At 45.7% G+C, this 16,328-nt stretch overlaps 1 protein-coding gene across 9 annotated transcripts in view; it reads left to right on the top strand.

Moving 5' to 3' along the window:
• Positions 1 to 16,328, top strand: part of STIM1 (stromal interaction molecule 1) — a 181,669-nt gene that overhangs the window by 143,418 nt on the left and 21,923 nt on the right. For all 9 annotated transcript variants that reach the window (XM_029956161.1, XM_029956159.1, XM_029956160.1 and 6 more), the window contains 2 exons: positions 3,563 to 3,674; positions 7,059 to 7,174. In XM_029956161.1, coding sequence (XP_029812021.1) covers positions 3,563 to 3,674; positions 7,059 to 7,174 — 228 coding nt within the window. The remainder of the gene's footprint in view (positions 1 to 3,562; positions 3,675 to 7,058; positions 7,175 to 16,328) is intronic.

The raw sequence follows: 16,328 nt of genomic DNA, 5'->3' as shown, positions 1-16,328 counted from the left end.
ATGTCCAAAGATGAGTATGAAAATACTGCAAGACAATGATTGTAGATAAGGTCTGCCAAGTTCAGAGAGACAGCCGAGGCAGCATCCAGGGAGGAGCTGTGAAGTTCAGGTCATCTGTTTGGGATGAATTTAACTATTTGCCCAGTGGTTTCCAGCTTCATAAGATGATCAGCTGGGTGCTAGAAGAAAATACTACAGTATATTCTCATGTTGTATTTATCTCAGTCTTTAATTTTTGTGTATGTTTTACAGTATGCCTAATGTCAATACTTGAATCTAATTTATAAACAGGTCGTCCTGTGTTGGCAATGTATGCTCAAAACACAGGTCATTAAAAGGGCCGGAGACTACAAAACTAGTTACCTTATACACTTCTCTTGAAGGACTATTTGGTGCAGAAAACTTCAGGGATTGGCCTTCTCTGATGCTGTGTAGTATTATCTGTTGTTTTGCCCGGGGACGAAGTTTTTGATCTCTCTAGGGGCCTCGTGGACAGGCTTAGGGTGATGAGAGGCTTATGACTTTAGAAGACTGTCTCTTGCTCACATATCCTCCTGGGATGTGGGCATGTGAGTCATTTAGAGACTATCTGTACTAAGGTCTCCTTGCCAAATTCTGTGGCCTTCTACTAACAGCCACAGCTTTCTGTATTTGCTATTACCTTCTTCCTCACTTTGGCCTGGAGATTCTTCCCATGTTCTCTTTTGGAATGAGAAAGCGGACTTTTAACCTTTAGGTACTTGAACCTTAGGTGTGAGGGACTCTGATACCACACCTTGACTATTGATTGGGACACAGGGTTGCTGTCTGATGAGGATGCAGCCCATCCTGGCTTACTTTGCACAGACTGTAGTGACTCTGGGTGGACAACTCCATGCTGCCAAGCTTACCTAGACAGCTTGTGTGCTTAGTTAACAGAATGATGTGTAGAACACACACACACACCCCAAAATAACTACCTTGAGGTTTTTCCTGATATGCTAAAGCTGTTATCCTCTTCCCAATAGCTTAGCCATTTAGGGGCTGACTATGTTAAGAGTCCGTTCTCATTGGAATGCAGTGGCCCCATTACCTTATAGACACTCTGTCTCACTTAACATAGTGTTTACAGCAGTGGTTCTTGGCGGGGGGTGGGGGTGGGGGGGTGATTTTAATCCCCCAGAGAACATTTGGCAGTACACGGAGACAGTTTTGATTGTCGTGACTAGCAGCATGCCACATCTTATGGGTGAATGCCAGAGATACTGGTAAACATCCTCCACTGCAGAGGACAGCCCCCCACAACAAAGGGTTTCCTGTCCAGAATGTCAGTGGTGCAGAGACTGAGAAACCCCGGTCTAGAGTGACCCCTGCGCATCTCCACTGCAGTGTACGGTGCAACTAGGGGAGTTCCTGCATGCCAGGTGTCCATGTTCAGGCTTGTATCAAGGCGATCCTCCCAGGAGACAAAAGGCCCATGTAGCACAGCTAGCCTCAGGCCTTTCTAGCAACAAAAAAGTGGCCTTCTTTCCACTCCACATGCCAAGCAGAAAGGCCCCATTGTACTGGACGTGGCTGAGCTCCCTTGGCAGCACTGGCAGAAGTGTGTTGTTCTCTGTACTTCACAGGCTGGTACTTGTCCATCTGCCTCATATCTGTGTGTCCCTCTACTACCCCTTCATTAGCCGACGTTCTAGACCATAGTAAGTGAGCACATTTGTTATGTCTGCTAGTGAGTACAAAGGCAAATATTCCTTCTCAGGAGGAAAAGGCCAATACACCCCACTTTTCTAACCTTGCTCTGTCATCCCTCCTTTCCCAAACCCTAGGATTTCAACATAGCTCTCGGAAATTAGTTTCTCTTCTCTTTCCAATATATTCTAGTCTAGGAATTAGAAATTTAACCAAGCAATGACTAAGTGCCTTTTTCCTAAGCCCCTGGGATCTAGTGTCCTAGGATGCAGTATAAGTGCACTCGACTTACCCCTCATTTCCTCCCAAAGGTACCTTCCCTTTCTCACGTGCTGTCCCTCTGCAGACAGTTTAATGGACCTCCAAAGTCTCAGCTACAGAACTTCCCTCCTGAGCTCTAGTAGCTTCTAGAGAACATCAAGAGTTTGGAGCATTTTTGCCTCCAACTTTGTTTCATGCAGGATATCCCAGTGTCTACTTTGCATGATGTGCTGGGCTCCACTGTCGAGGAAGTAGGAAAGAGCAGGGACAGGTCCAGGCTTCCAGCTTCTCCAGCTTTTGTGAGAGGGAGAGCAGCAATCCAACATCTGAGGTGTGTTTACCCGAGGAATGCCTATTTTTTGACAGGCGTTTCAGAAGTTAACCATCCACATGAGCTGTGTATTTGTTCAAGGGGATGGTTGTTTCTCTTTGGAGGCCCACAGTCAGACCATTTCTGAAATTCCTTGTTTGGAGTCATTATTCTTTGAGTAAATTCTTATTGGTGCTACTGTATAAGAAGCTCTACCTCAGAGACAGGGGGGTAAGCAAAAATGAACAGGACATAGTCTGCGTCTTCGATGTTTCCTGACTTTTAAAGGAAAATTGAACAGCACTCTGATGAAAGGCAGTTTTGGGGAAAGACATGGACCTTAAGAGAAGAGGGTGATAAATCTCACCATTTCATTCTGTTTCGGAACATTTTTTGGCTGCTTGCTCTTCACAGCAGTTTTCAAACTTGAGGAATGTACAAATTCCTTTTAAGGGAAATAATTTATCATGGACCTACAATGCTGACTTAAACTGTTTTTATTATAATAATGATTACTCGATTATTATTAAAATGTGTACAAACATAAATTGAGGTTTAAGTTGCTATATAAAATTTGTATACAAACATAAACAAAAGCATATTTATACATTAAAATAAGCAAACTTCAAATCCAATAAAATGGTATCTTCTTGCTGTAACTCAGTTGCTCCCAGGCTTTTTAAGCTCAGTATGCTGGTATTACTGGGTGCCATCTGATACACATATCCTGTATGTCATTCAGCTACCTGTCTGTCTGTCTGTCTATCTATTTGAGAGAGAGCAAGAGCACAAGAGTGCATAATAACCTAGAGCAAGGGTTACAGAACCACACTGCTTAAATCCAGATATTTGCTTTGCCAATTCCTAGTTGGGCAACTTTTGGAAAGTTATATAACCTTTTTGTGCCTCATTTTCTCCATCCGTAAAACAGGGATAAAATAGGACTTATCTTTTACATGGTTGTTGTGAAGATCAGTGAGTTAACACATATGAGGCCCCTAGAGGAATACCCGTCATATAGTAAGTACCATGTAAAGGATGGCATTTATTATTATTATTATGATGATGATTATTATTATGATTATTATTATTATATTATAGTTCAGGATTATTTCACTCAAATACCGGTATAGTGCAAGAGCATTTCCATCCCCTGTGGGTTAAATAAAAGGTACAGTATATACCCCAAACTGAGGACTTGTGGGAGAGGGAGATGCTAAACACATAAAATGTGGTCAGTGAGAAGGCCAGTGTGACCGATGGTAAGTTCAAGTAGTGCTTGCATTCTGGAGTCAAAGCTTTGCTTGTCTCTTCCCACAGTGTACAACTGGACCGTGGAAGAGGTGGTGCAGTGGCTGATCACGTACGTGGAGCTGCCTCAGTATGAGGAGACCTTCCGGAAGCTGCAGCTCAGTGGCCATGCCATGCCAAGGTCAGGAGGAGACTGGATTCTCTCACTTGAAAGTGTAGGGAATAGACTGGGGTCGTCCCACGTTCAGGTTTCTCTGGCCAGTTAAGTAAGGCTCCACTCTTATCAGGGCAGAATCTCTAGCCCTCTCCTCTTCTCACATCCATTGTGCACTTGTTCTGAAGCGTGATGGACACTTGGCATCCATTCTCTAATTTAACATTTCTGGGGCGCCTGGGTGGCTCAGTCGGTTAAGCATTCGGCTTCTGCTCAGGTCATGATCTCATGGTTCGTGGGTTGGAGCCCTGCGTCAGGCTCTGTGCTGACAGCTAGCTCAGAGCCTGGAGTCTGTTTCAGATTCTGTATCTCCCTCTCTCTCTCTGACCCTCTCTTGCTCACATTGTCTCTCTCTGTCTCTCAAAAAACAAAACAAAAACAACAACATTTCTGTCGATCCTGGGAGTGGTACTAATAGGTGTCGTTACTGAACACTTAGTACATGGCAGGCACTCGTATTCAACACTTTATATACAGAATGTTATTTAATTCTTCCATCAATCCCGTAAGGTAGGTATTATTGTATATAGACGATGAAACTAAGTAACTTTTCCAAGGTTACGTGGCTAGTTAGAGGCAAAACTGATTTGAACCTAGATCTGGGTAGACGTCAAAGCCAGTAGTGCTTCTCTTTTCTTTTGCTGTGCTCCCAGAAGCTGCTCCTTTTATTGCCCAGGAGCCTCCCCAGGAGTCTCGGGTACTCTGTTAGCCTCCCCTCAGTTACCCACATACAGTGTATCTACTCCAAAGAAGCAGTGCGAGGTGGGGCTGACTCTCACTGGCCCCAGCCTCCTCTCTGGAATGACTCTTCCAACAGCTGTGGTACCCTAACTCTGCGTGCTTCACAGGTGCACTAGCCCAGGGCCTGCAGGAGGACGGGAGGGGACGGAACACTGCATGGACTTCTTGTTATGTCAGACTAGTACCATGTGTCATGCAGCCATTAATCCATTTACTTATTCATTTGATAAATATTTACTGGGTACCTGCTCCATGCCAAGCATGTGTGCTGGGTGCTGGGGATAAAGCTGACAACAGCCTGCTCTTGCCTTCCTAGGGCTTACTGTCTGGTAAGTGCTGATTGTGTATAATCTCTCATCCTACGTAGGTGCATCTGGTTATGAGCTTCAGCAGAGGGGGAGCGGGGAGGTGAAGGTGCGGGAGCGCCCACACTGTGCAGCCTGCAGCCCCAGAGCTACCGGGCGCTGGTGTCCAGGCCCAGCTGAGCCTGCTGCCCCTGCCTCTGCTGCCTGCAGCCTCCTCTTCACAGCTTCTCCCTACCCTGAAGAGAATAATAATCTTACTGTTCGTACAGCCCCTTATAGAATACTTTACTACCTGTTATTTTCAGTTGAGTCTCACAATTCTGGGAGGAAGGAATTACTACCCCAGCTTTGGGGTGAACAAATTGAATTTCAAATATTTTATGATTTATCCAAGCTGGTAAGCGGCAGAGCTGGGATTTGAACCCAAATCTTTTCATGAAGTTTTACCAATTACCTACCCTGTGTTGGGTTCTCTCCTGAGTCCTGAGGACAAAGAAATGCATCAGACACCATCTGCCTTGAGCAATTCCATGTTTAATGAAAAAGACAATTGAATAGATGATTGACCATAAGTCTCCAGGATCTAGGTTTCTTTCCCCTTACTCATAGAAATAGCAGTATCGCCCTGGCCCATTCCATCTTGAGGAATAGCTATGGTTCCATTAGAGCGAAAATATAGGATGAGAAGTCGGTTCCCGGGTCATGAGCTCCTGGTGCCTTCCTGTAGCTAGGATTAGATCCAGGACCAGATCCACCAGGCCTGGTGGGTGTGGAGGAAGCCAAGCTGTGGCACCTTAGTAACAGCAGGAAGCCTGGAGCCTTCGGCGCATGGAGTGTGGGGTGGAGTGGCAGTGGTTGTAGGCCCACCACTAGGCATCCTGGTATAATGGGAAGAATCTGGAAGATTTGAACTCATTTCCTGTCTTTGTCACTTACTTGCTACGTACGTGACTTTGGGCGAGTTGCTCAGCTTGGAGTTGAGTCAGTGGTGCAGCGAAGTGGAGCTAATGATGGAACTGTGTCCTTAAAGCCAGAGGACTGAATGAGGCATTGTATGTAAAGTGTCAGAACAGGACGAGATACACAGTGGCTGCCTAGTAAATGTTAGCTCCTTCTAGGTTCTCTCATTGCTCAGTTCAGTTGACAAATAGACTGCAGAAAAGATGACACTTGTTTTGATTAGTTAAATGAAGGGCAGTGCACTGGGTAGAAGTGCTCTAAGGAGGAACCCCCAGAACTTCCGGGCCTGTAGGAAGTGTCTGATTCCATAGTTGTTTACACAGCAAGGGCCCCAGAGGAGAGATCAAGCAATTTATGATCACACAAGTGAGTTGCCGACTCAGCTGGGACCAGAAGCTAGATCTCCTGACTCCTTCAGCTCCATCACCGTGTCCCACTGCTTCTCTCGTGGGGGGCTTGATTGCTTCCCAGGGCTGGAGGAGGAAGTAGCTGCCCCTGCGTGCCAGGCAGGTGTATAAAACTCACACGGATGTCAGAAGCGTCCTTTCTACCTGGGGAAACAAAGCCAAGCATAAGAAAAGAGCACTAACTTTATGGAATACAACAGTGGTAAAGGCTCATGTGTGGGACCCAGACCAGTGGATTCATAACCTTTCATATCTTGTACCTGTCTCCTCCTACAGCCACTGTGTTCTAGCAGAAGAGAAACAAAGTCCAGTTTGTTTCTGGGTCATTTTCTCATTCACAGACCCTCTCTTATTAGAATTACTGTTAACAGTATGTTGAAGGTCATAAAAAATTACAATAATCTGACTGGGAGTAAATGACAGTGATTCAGATACAAAGTAATAAGACTAATGCACTGTTTCTCATCAGCAGATTTATACTTAATGGCAGTGGGTTAGGATTAGAGGTCCTCAGACTCACTGGGTCATCTGGCATGATGTTTTGACCCAGGTTGGGCAGGAGAATGCATTTGCAGATGGTGGGAGTGTGGGAATTGATGCATAGTCTATACTCCCTGGAGGGAGAAACACAATGGAAAACTTACAGTTGGGTGCGGGCATGCTCACAGCTGGATAGTCCTCAGAGAGCAAGGTTCTCAGGAGATGGTGGACATGGGGAGAAGGGTGAACATATTCTTGGTAAATGTTATGTGTCCTCCTTACTTCCTTACTTCTTGTTGAGCTCCACTGGTACAGACTCTGTGTTCTAGAGCACACAGGGGAGCAATCACCAAGAGCTAGAAGTCATGGAAGGGTTCCTGGAGGAGGTGGGTAATCCTACTAGTATCCTTCCTGGTTTTACTGGCAGGAAACTGAGCCCCTCCTCTTTGTCTCGACAGGCTCGCTGTGACCAACACCACCATGACAGGGACTGTGCTGAAGATGACAGACCGGAGCCATCGGCAGAAGCTGCAGCTGAAGGCCCTGGACACAGTGCTATTTGGGCCTCCTCTCTGTGAGTCCTGGGGAGAGAAGGGCTGCCGATATGCCGTGGAACCTGAGGCTGTAGGGGGGGTGAGGCTGAGGTCATGTGTCTCCTAGGTACACCTGCAAGGTAGCGCCTCCACTCTTCCCACTGAGAAATGAAAATATGAGATATGAAATAATTGTATATTTCAATCCAGCCGGATGTGAAGGTCCATTCATTAGACACATTAGGAAAATACCTACTTCGTGCCAGTGCTGTGCTAGATCCTGTAGGAAGACCTGGTGAATCATATCCTTCTGTTAAGGAATAAAGTGAAAGTTCCAGAGAGGTACACCATGCTTCTGAGGTCCAGAGGAGGGATAGAGAAGGCATCTGATAGAAGAGGTGGCATGTGACTTCTGCCTATAAGGATGGATAGGGCATTATTCCATGCAGGTGGCAGGAGAGGGCATTCTAGGCAGAGGAAATAACCAGAGCAAGAATACAAAGGCTAAGATACAAAAGGTATGCTCAGGCATAACAAGTAACCCATGGGGTCTCAGTGCCATTTAGCTGTTCCCTGCTTTCACTGAGTACATGCAGGGTGTATGAACTGATTGCTGAGCATCTTATGTCCTTGGACCACCAAAGAGACTAAGTGGGCTTCCGTGGAATCATAGAGACATACCCTAAGGAAGGGTAGGCTTGTCAGCCAGGAGTTACTCGAGAGAATTCGGCAGTCCAGCTCCTGAAGACCTGCAGAGTGGGAATGGCCAACCCTGCCGTCCTTTCTTTTTCTCCATGTGAACTCAGGGGGAACAAAAGTGGTAAGATTTCTTAGAAAATTAGCCTTTACCAAACATGCTCTTAGGACCCACCCTGCCCGTCGGGAGCTGTTGACATCAGTTCAGGATGCCAGTGGCAGAATCCTATAGGGCCAAGAACCAGTCCAGAGAAGCAACTGGCAGGCAGGGTCAGAGAATGTGTAACATTTTACCATCTGTGCTTTCGGCTTGCCAAGTGCCCTAGCTGATCTGTCATCTGTACTTGTTCTTTAAATTTTTAATAAACTTCATTTTTTAGAGTGGTTCTAGGTTTATATCAAAATTGAGTGAAGCTTGGGGCACCTGGTGGCTCAGTTGGTTAAGCATCCCACTTCGGCTCAGGTCACGATCTCATAGTTGGTGAGTTTGAGCCCTGCGTTGGACTCTGTGCTGACAGCTAGCTCAGAGCCGGGAGGCTGCTTTGGATACTGTGTCTTCATCTCTCTCTCACCCTCCCCTGCTTGTGCTGTCTCTCAAAAATAAATAAACATTAAAAAAATTAGAAAAAAATTTTAAAACTTGAGTGAAAGTACACAGATTTCCCATACACCCTGACCCCACAGCGTCACCCATGGTTAGTGTCCTCCACCAGAGTGTACATCTTTAACAACTGATGACGCTGCACTGGCACGTCATTATCACTCTGAGTCCATAGTTTACTCTGGAGTTGACTGCTCCTGTTGCACAGTCTACAGGTTTGGACAATGTATAATGGCATGTATACATGTATCCTATAGAATAGTTTCCCTGCCCTGAAGATCCTCTGTATTCCACCTATTTATCTCTCCCTCCCCCTCAACCCCTAACATAGAGTTACCATATAACCCAGCAATTCCAGGCTGGGTTATGTATCCAAATGTATCTAGGAATGTATCCAAAGAACTGAAAACAAGTACTGAAGCAAGAACATGTACACATATTAATAGCAGAGCTGTTCACAATAGTCAAAAGGTGCAAACAACCCGAATGACCCACCAGTGGACAAATCGATAAGTGGTAGTAAATAAATACAATGGAATATTACCCAGCTGCAAAAAAGAATTAAGTTGTAATACATGCTACAACATAGATGAACCTGGAAATCATGCTAAGTGAAAGAAGATAGACATAAAGGGCTACATATTATATGATTCTATTTATATGAAATATCCAGAATAGATACATCCATAGAGACAGAATGCAGATTGGTGGCTGGCAGAGGCTGGGCAAAGAGGGAAATGTGTAGTAACTACTAATGGGTATAGGATTTCTTTTTGGGGTAATAACAATGTTCTAAAGTTAATTGTGCTGATGGTTGCACAGCCTTGTAAGTATGATAAAACCACTGAATTGTACATTTTAAAAGAGTGAATTTTAGGGTATGTGATTTTTAGCTCAATAACAACAACAACAACAATAATAATACATACAGTTTGATTTTTTGGAACTCCTGGACTTCCATTTAGAGAACTTTTTATAAAATTTAGTAAAGTAAAGTACTTTGGTCTCTTTTCCAAATTTCCACTCACTGTGTGACCTTGTATATAGGTCACTTTTCTCAGGGTGTGTTCTCTGATTTGTATTATGAAAAAACTGAGCTAAAGGATCCTTGATTCCCTTCAGGTGAACACTCCATGGTTTTTGAGAGGAAACCCTTGATTGGTAAGGGTCTTGGTAAAAGGATAAAAGGCAGGAAGTCTGCTCTTCCCTGCTGCTGTCTGTTTCCTGTAGTTTTAGGACTCTGTGGTTGGCCCTTACCTTATCAAGTGACCTTTGGCAATTCAGTTCTCCTGCCTTGATTTTGGTTTCTTTATTTGTAAAATGGGCTTGGTCAAGGCTCCTACTCGCTCCCTCATTCCAGGACTCTGATAGATCTGAGTGTACTCCTGGGAGCTAAGGTTTTGGAATCTAGCAGCTGTCCTGATGGCAAATGCTCTTTTTATACTTTCCTACTGATGGCTTGTTAAAGAAAATTTTTGAAAATTGCCAGATGGAATCTGAGGAAAATACTAGGAAGCTCTATGCCAGGAAGCATCTATGAGAGTGAGGCTGTGGCAGGGGTGAGGGGTGGGGAGTACCTGCAAAGAATCCCTTGGTCTGTGTCCCTCTAGCTCTGTGTTCCCATCTGAGCATGGGCTAAAATCCCTACTTGAGCGCTGTTCCCTGTCCAACACCCACACAGGACTTAGGGTGCTGACCTGGTTCTGTCCTGAGGGTGGGTTCTTAAGGCTGTGGGTCTTAGGTGATAAACACCCTGGAGAGCCTGGGCCAGGTACAGCTGCAAGCCATGGCCGCCTTACCCAGCCTCAGTGAAGATCCTGCCATCAGTCTGAAGCTTGAGAAATCTCAAATCAAAGGTTTGTTGTTCAGTAGCCAGGAAGGTCTGCTGTCTGATCAGGGTCCATCCGTCCAAGCAGCATCAGACCTTGCAACTGGGGAAGAGGGAACCAAACCGACTCAGGACCCATTTTTCTTTCTTTTCTTTTTTTTAATTAAAAAATTTTTTTTAATGTTTTTTATTTATTTTTGAGAGACAGAGAGAGACAGCACGAGCAAGGAAGGGTCAGAGAGAGAGGGAGATACAGAATCGGAAGCAGGCTCCAGGCTCTGAGCTGTCAGCACAGAGCCTGACGTGGGGCTCGAACCCACAATCGTGAGATCATGACCTGAGCCGAAGCTGGACGCTTAACCGACTGAGCCACTCAGGCACCCCAGGACCCATTTTCTGATAGTAGAAGACATCTCAGTGTTCCCACCGTGGCTGCAGAGGAGACATGGCCTTTTACAGTCATTCCGACCTGCCGAATTGGCTCTAGGCTTGCAGGTCTACCCGGGGCTCTCCCAACAGAGCCATGATCAGGTGTTAGTTGTACTCTGACACACGAAGTCCCAAGGCAGCTTGCAGTGGAGACCTATGCTGATGTCAAACTCTGGCAGCAGATCAATCACTGAGGGGGCATTTCCTGCTCTGCAGGTAATTTCTCAGAGAAATGAAGGCTCGGGAGATGAGGTGAGTTTTAGAGGTTATTCAACTTTTAAATGACAGAGCCATGACTCAGACCCAATCTTGTATTTCAGTGTTCTTTTTACTCATTGTCCCATCCTCTGCTTCCAGTAGAGGAAGCAAAATAAAATATAAAGAATTCCAATCTGAAATGAAGCAAACTGGCGCTATCATTCAGTAGCTTTGTGACCTTTGGCACATTCCTAAGGTTCCCTATATCCTAATTTCCCCTGAATAAAATGTGACTAGTGGGCTAGTGGTTAATTGACCCTCTGAGTTTTTAGCACGGGTATTGAGAAGGGTGCAGAGAGAGGCCTACGGAGTAGTTGTTGGCGGGGGGGGGGGGGGGGGGGGGGGGGGGGGGGGGGGGGGGGGGGGGGGGGGGGGGGGGGGGGGGTTGTGGAGAGGAATGCAAGCCTACATCTTGTCTTTCTTTGTCACTGGCTCAGCTAATGGGGAGAGGTCCCTCGGAAGCAGAAGTGACTGCCTCTCTGGCAAAGCTTATTCTCTTCTCTGTCAGCTCTGTCCTTAGCCTCTTTTTCTTTTTTTCAACGGATTTTTTTAATGTTCATTTATTTTTTGGAGAGAGAGAGAGAAAGAGAGAGAGAAGGAGAGGGGCAGAGAGAGAGAGGGAGAGAGAATCCCAAGTACGGTCCATCCTGTGATGACAGATCCTGAAGCAGGGCTTGATCTCATGAACTGTGACATCAACACCTGAGCCGAAATCAAGAGTTAGACTCTTTTTTATTAAAAACAATTTTTAATGTATATTTTTGAGAGAGACAGACAGAGTGCAAGCTGGGGAGTGGCAGAAAGAGAGGGAGACACAGAATCTGAAGCAGGTTCCATGCTCCGAGTTGTCAGCAGAGAGCCTGAAGCAGGGCTCAAACTATGAACCATGAGATCATGACCTGAGCAGAAGTTAGACACTTACCCGACTGAGCCACCCAGGCGCCCTAAGAGTCAGACTCTTAATGGACTGGCTCCCTCACTTTTGAGGCTTTCTTCAGGATGCCTTTCCAGCCTCTTCCTGGGCGTGTTCAACCCTTTCCACTTACTCTGCTATGGGATCCTATAGCCCTTTGAACCTGCCTTTTTTTTTTTTTTTAATAATCTGTTTTTCTGTCTGTTACCCTTAAAATTTTTTTTTAGATTAAAAAAAATTTTTATATCTTTACTTTGAGAGAGACAGAGAGCAACAGGGTGAGGGGCAGAGAGAGAGAGAGGGAGACACAGAATCTGAAGCAGGCTCCAGACTGCTGGACAGCTCCAATCTGCGGACAGCACAGAGCCTGACACGGCGCTCGAATCCACGGACTATGAGATCATGATGTGAGCCAAAGTCGGACGCTCAACCAAATGAGCCACATAGGCGCCCCTTAAAATTTTTTTTAACATTTATTTATTTTTGAGAGAGAGAGAGAGAGGCAGAGTGTGTGCAGGGGAGGGTCAGAGAGAACGGGAGACAGAGAATCAGCAGCAGGCTCCAGGCTCTGAGCTATCAGCACAGAGCCTGATGCGGGGCTCGAACCCACGAACCATGAGATCATAACCTGAGCCAAAGTTGGCCACTTAACTGACTGAGCCACTCAGGCACCCTTTTCTGTTACCCTTTAAACTGGGAACTCCTGGAGGATAGAGACAGCTTTGCTCATCTGTAGTAACTCAGCGTGTAACCCAGCAATGAGTAGGTGTCAGGAAATGTACAGTAGTTTTACAGAAGGAGGCTGGGCATTCTCAGAGCTCTAGGACAGGAGAGATGGGAGGAGAGTGTGGCCCAGCTTGGCTGTGGAGAGAACACTGTGGAATGTCTTCTGTGGATATGTGAGTTGGCTAAAGCACTTCTTAGGCTAAAGCCAGAAGGCAAGAAGGCTCAGGAATAGTTATTACAGGTTAAGCACACACCTCAGCATGGAAGGCTGTGTAAATGACAAAAGAAATTTCTGGCAGTAAGCAATGAATAGGTGTATCTGCCAGGGACAGAGTATTGTGGGCAGTGGAGAAGGTGGCAAAAATAGATTGGAAGAGGGGTTCCACTAAGTGGTAATGATTGGAAGCTCACGTTCTCAATGCTAGCTGTGCCGTAAAAATTCTCACCATTACTCCTGACTCTGTTAATATGTCAGCATCTCATTTGTTTATACCCTCCTCTCTTGCCTTGGGCCTGATTGTATTAAGAGTTGACCTCATTTTGCTAAAATCTATTTGCAGCACTCGGGCTGGGAACTCTGCCACCCTCTGGCTCCCCAGGTCCTAGCCAGTTTCCCTGTCCACCTAGCCAGCCACACCTGCTCTCACGAAAGCTCCATGGTCCATCTACCCTAGCAGTGCTTGCTAGGCATGGAGTGGGTTCTGAGAGCTGAGCTTGTGCAGGGGCTATGCGGGATGGTCAGCCATGCTCTCCGTGTCCTTTCATATGCACTTTCTATCGTAACCTCTTCCCTGTGAAAACTGCCTTCCTTCTTCCCTTTGTCTTTCCTTTCCACCTGTGCTAAGTACCTATGCTGGTCAGGCTCTGTGCTAAGTACGGGTCTATAGAGACAAATAAGTCTTGTGCCCTGGCCCTGAGGAACTCACAGACTATCAGAAGATGACCAACATGAAAGTTTAAAACCATGCAAGGCAGTCCCCGAGATGGCAGGAGCAAATCCATGTTTATCTGTCCAAAGACTGGGTTGCTTGGGGGAATCCTAGTCAGAGGAGAAGGATTGGAAATATCCATGTAGACTGTGGTGGGCTGGAAAGGTGGTAGGAAGTGAAGAATGGGAATGGAATTATGATGGGGGGAAAAGTACATCATTGGTAAGGCACAGACAAGACTCTTCATTTCCTCTCTTTTTCTGGCACAATGGTTTATAGATTCTGTATTAGGATGCTCCAGAGAAACATAATCTGGATCGATAGAGATAGAGATAAAGGTGGATTTATTATAGGAATTGGCTTACTTAATTATGGAGGCCCAAAAGTCCTGTGATATGCCATCTGCACCCAGAGAACCAGGAAAGCCAGTGGTATGAGGTAGTCTGAGTTTGAAGGTCCAAGAAGCTGATGGTGTAAGTCTGAGTCCAAAGGCAAGAGAATCAGAGGGCTGATGCTCTATGTCCCAGCCTGAGTCTGGAGACCTGACAACCAGGTATGCTGATGTAAGAGGGCAGAAGAAGATAAATGTTTGAGCTCAGGCTGAGAGAACACATGCATTCTTCCTCCACCTTTTGGTTCTATTCAGGCTCTCAGAGGTCTGAGGATGATTGAATGACATGCATTCACATTAGTGAAGACGGTCTCCTTTACTCAGTCTACTGGTTGAAATACTAAGCTCTTATCAAGGCAAGAAAGCTCTCTTGACATCCCTTAGCTCAGTCAAGTTAACAAATAAAATTAACATCACAGGGGTGCCTGGGTGGCTCAGTTGGTTAAGTGTCTGACTTGGGCTCAGGTCATGATCTGGTGGTTTGTGGGTTCGAGCCCTGCATCGGGCTCTGTGCTGACAGCTAGCTCAGAGCCTGGAGCCTGTCTTCAGATTCTGTATCTTCCTCTCTCTCTGACCCTCCCCTGCTTGCTCTCTCTGTGTCTCTCAAAAAAATAAAAAAATAAAAAAACAAAAAAAAATTAACATCACAGATTCGCCTTAGATTATCGGATTCCGCCCAGGGCTCCACTGAAGGAGCCTGATAATCCTCACATCTTCTTCTTCTCCAGCTATTACTTCTTATTTAAACTCCACATGCACATTCTTAATTACCTAATGGATACATCCAGCTGAAGATTTCCAGAACACCTTAAAGCACTTTCATTCATAACTATGCACTTGATCTCTTGAGTAGTTTGGTGACAATGCATTTTAGAGTTGAGGAAGCAGAGATCCAGATGGAGCGGAGGCAAGCATAGAACCCAGACTTCCCAATACTCCGTGCAGGGTGCTGCTTTTGATGGCACAAGGGTTTCTCTACATGAGGCCTAAAGGCCTGGCCATTTGGCCTTTGGGTATTGACTGTCCGATGGCCTGTGAGCTCAGCTCCCAGGGTGTTGTTTGGGAGAAAAACTCAGGTTTTAGAACTCTTACAGCCACACTCCAGCTAGATCAGGGGATCATGTCCATGGTGAGCAATGTTTGGATGTAAGAAAGCAGAGACAATACCTGCTGCACAAGTAGGAAAGTTGTAATGAGAAAGTGGGGTATAGCAGAAAGACCACGTGGTCAGGCAAGTTGGTCTGAATCCCAGCCCTGTCACTTTTGATGAACTCCAGTAAGTCACTGCTCCTGTGGAGACTCAGTTCTCTGGTCTACAGTTTAGAAACACAAATACCCTGCTTTCTAGGGTGGCTGTGAGAATTCAAGATGATGGATATAAATGCCTGATGTGTTTTATATCTTCCCTTTCCTTTCTTCTCCTATGTGGGGTAAGGAGAGAGATATCATACTTAAGACTTATCAATAAAGGTTCAATTCGACAAATATTTACTGAATCCCTGTGTGAACTGGTCATTGCTGTGCTGGTCACCGGTATACAAACAAGCAATGATCACTAGGGTTCACAAAGTGAGTCAGTCAAAGTAGACTCATTCTCTTCTTGACAAGGTGGTAGCTCATGGGTTGGGGCAGTTAGTGTCTCTGAGCTCTAACTATGCACTTGACTGAACAGGGGTGTATAGATGCTTATATATTTAAGTGGAGCTAAAACTTGTTGAAGAGATCCAAAGAGTACTGGCAGGTGGAACAGTATTGCCTTAGAAGAGAGGATGACTATCAGATCCTACCCTTGACCCTGGTCATTCAGTAGTTGTATTCGTGATTTGGATGAGAGTATGAAGCTGGGAAAAATAATAGACTCTTGTTCCACATCAATCTGGACAAGGTGGGATAGGGACTGAACAGATTAGGTGCCCAATCTGCACGCCCGTCTTGAGAACTTCCAAGTGTTGGAGGTAATAGGGGGTGGGTGTTTCATAGAGTCTTGTTTGAACAGGAGTGCTTCTGACTTTTGGTAAAAATGCAAAAGGGGTATTGGAGTTGGGAAACCTTGGGAAGCCAAGATTAAAAGTCTATAACAAACAGGGGAGACAAAGAGTACCCCAGCCTCTGTAAGAGGCTATGTAGGAGGCAGGTGTGTTCCAGAGAGAAAGGCAGCTCACTGTGCTGCAGAGATATCTCTTCTTGGGACTGAAAAGACAGGAGAGTGAGGACTTATGTATGGTTGGAAGGCTGCCTAGAGGCTGGAGGGTGGCCACCAAGGAACCCTCAGTTTTCTTTATGAGCATCTGGCCTAAACATGTAAAGAACATGCTGCAACCCTGAACCTCATAACTCCCCTCCCTTGGATGGAAATAGAATGTGCTAATCTGTCTCTGATCTCACCCTGTCCCCATGTCCTGCTGCTCAGCTTTCAATCAGGAA

The sequence above is a fragment of the Suricata suricatta genome, chromosome 11 (genome assembly GCF_006229205.1).
Source record: "Suricata suricatta isolate VVHF042 chromosome 11, meerkat_22Aug2017_6uvM2_HiC, whole genome shotgun sequence".
NCBI classification, from domain to species: Eukaryota; Metazoa; Chordata; class Mammalia; order Carnivora; family Herpestidae; genus Suricata; species Suricata suricatta.
Note: the sequence above shows the minus strand (reverse complement) of the source record. Positions and strands in the feature narration are given on the sequence as shown.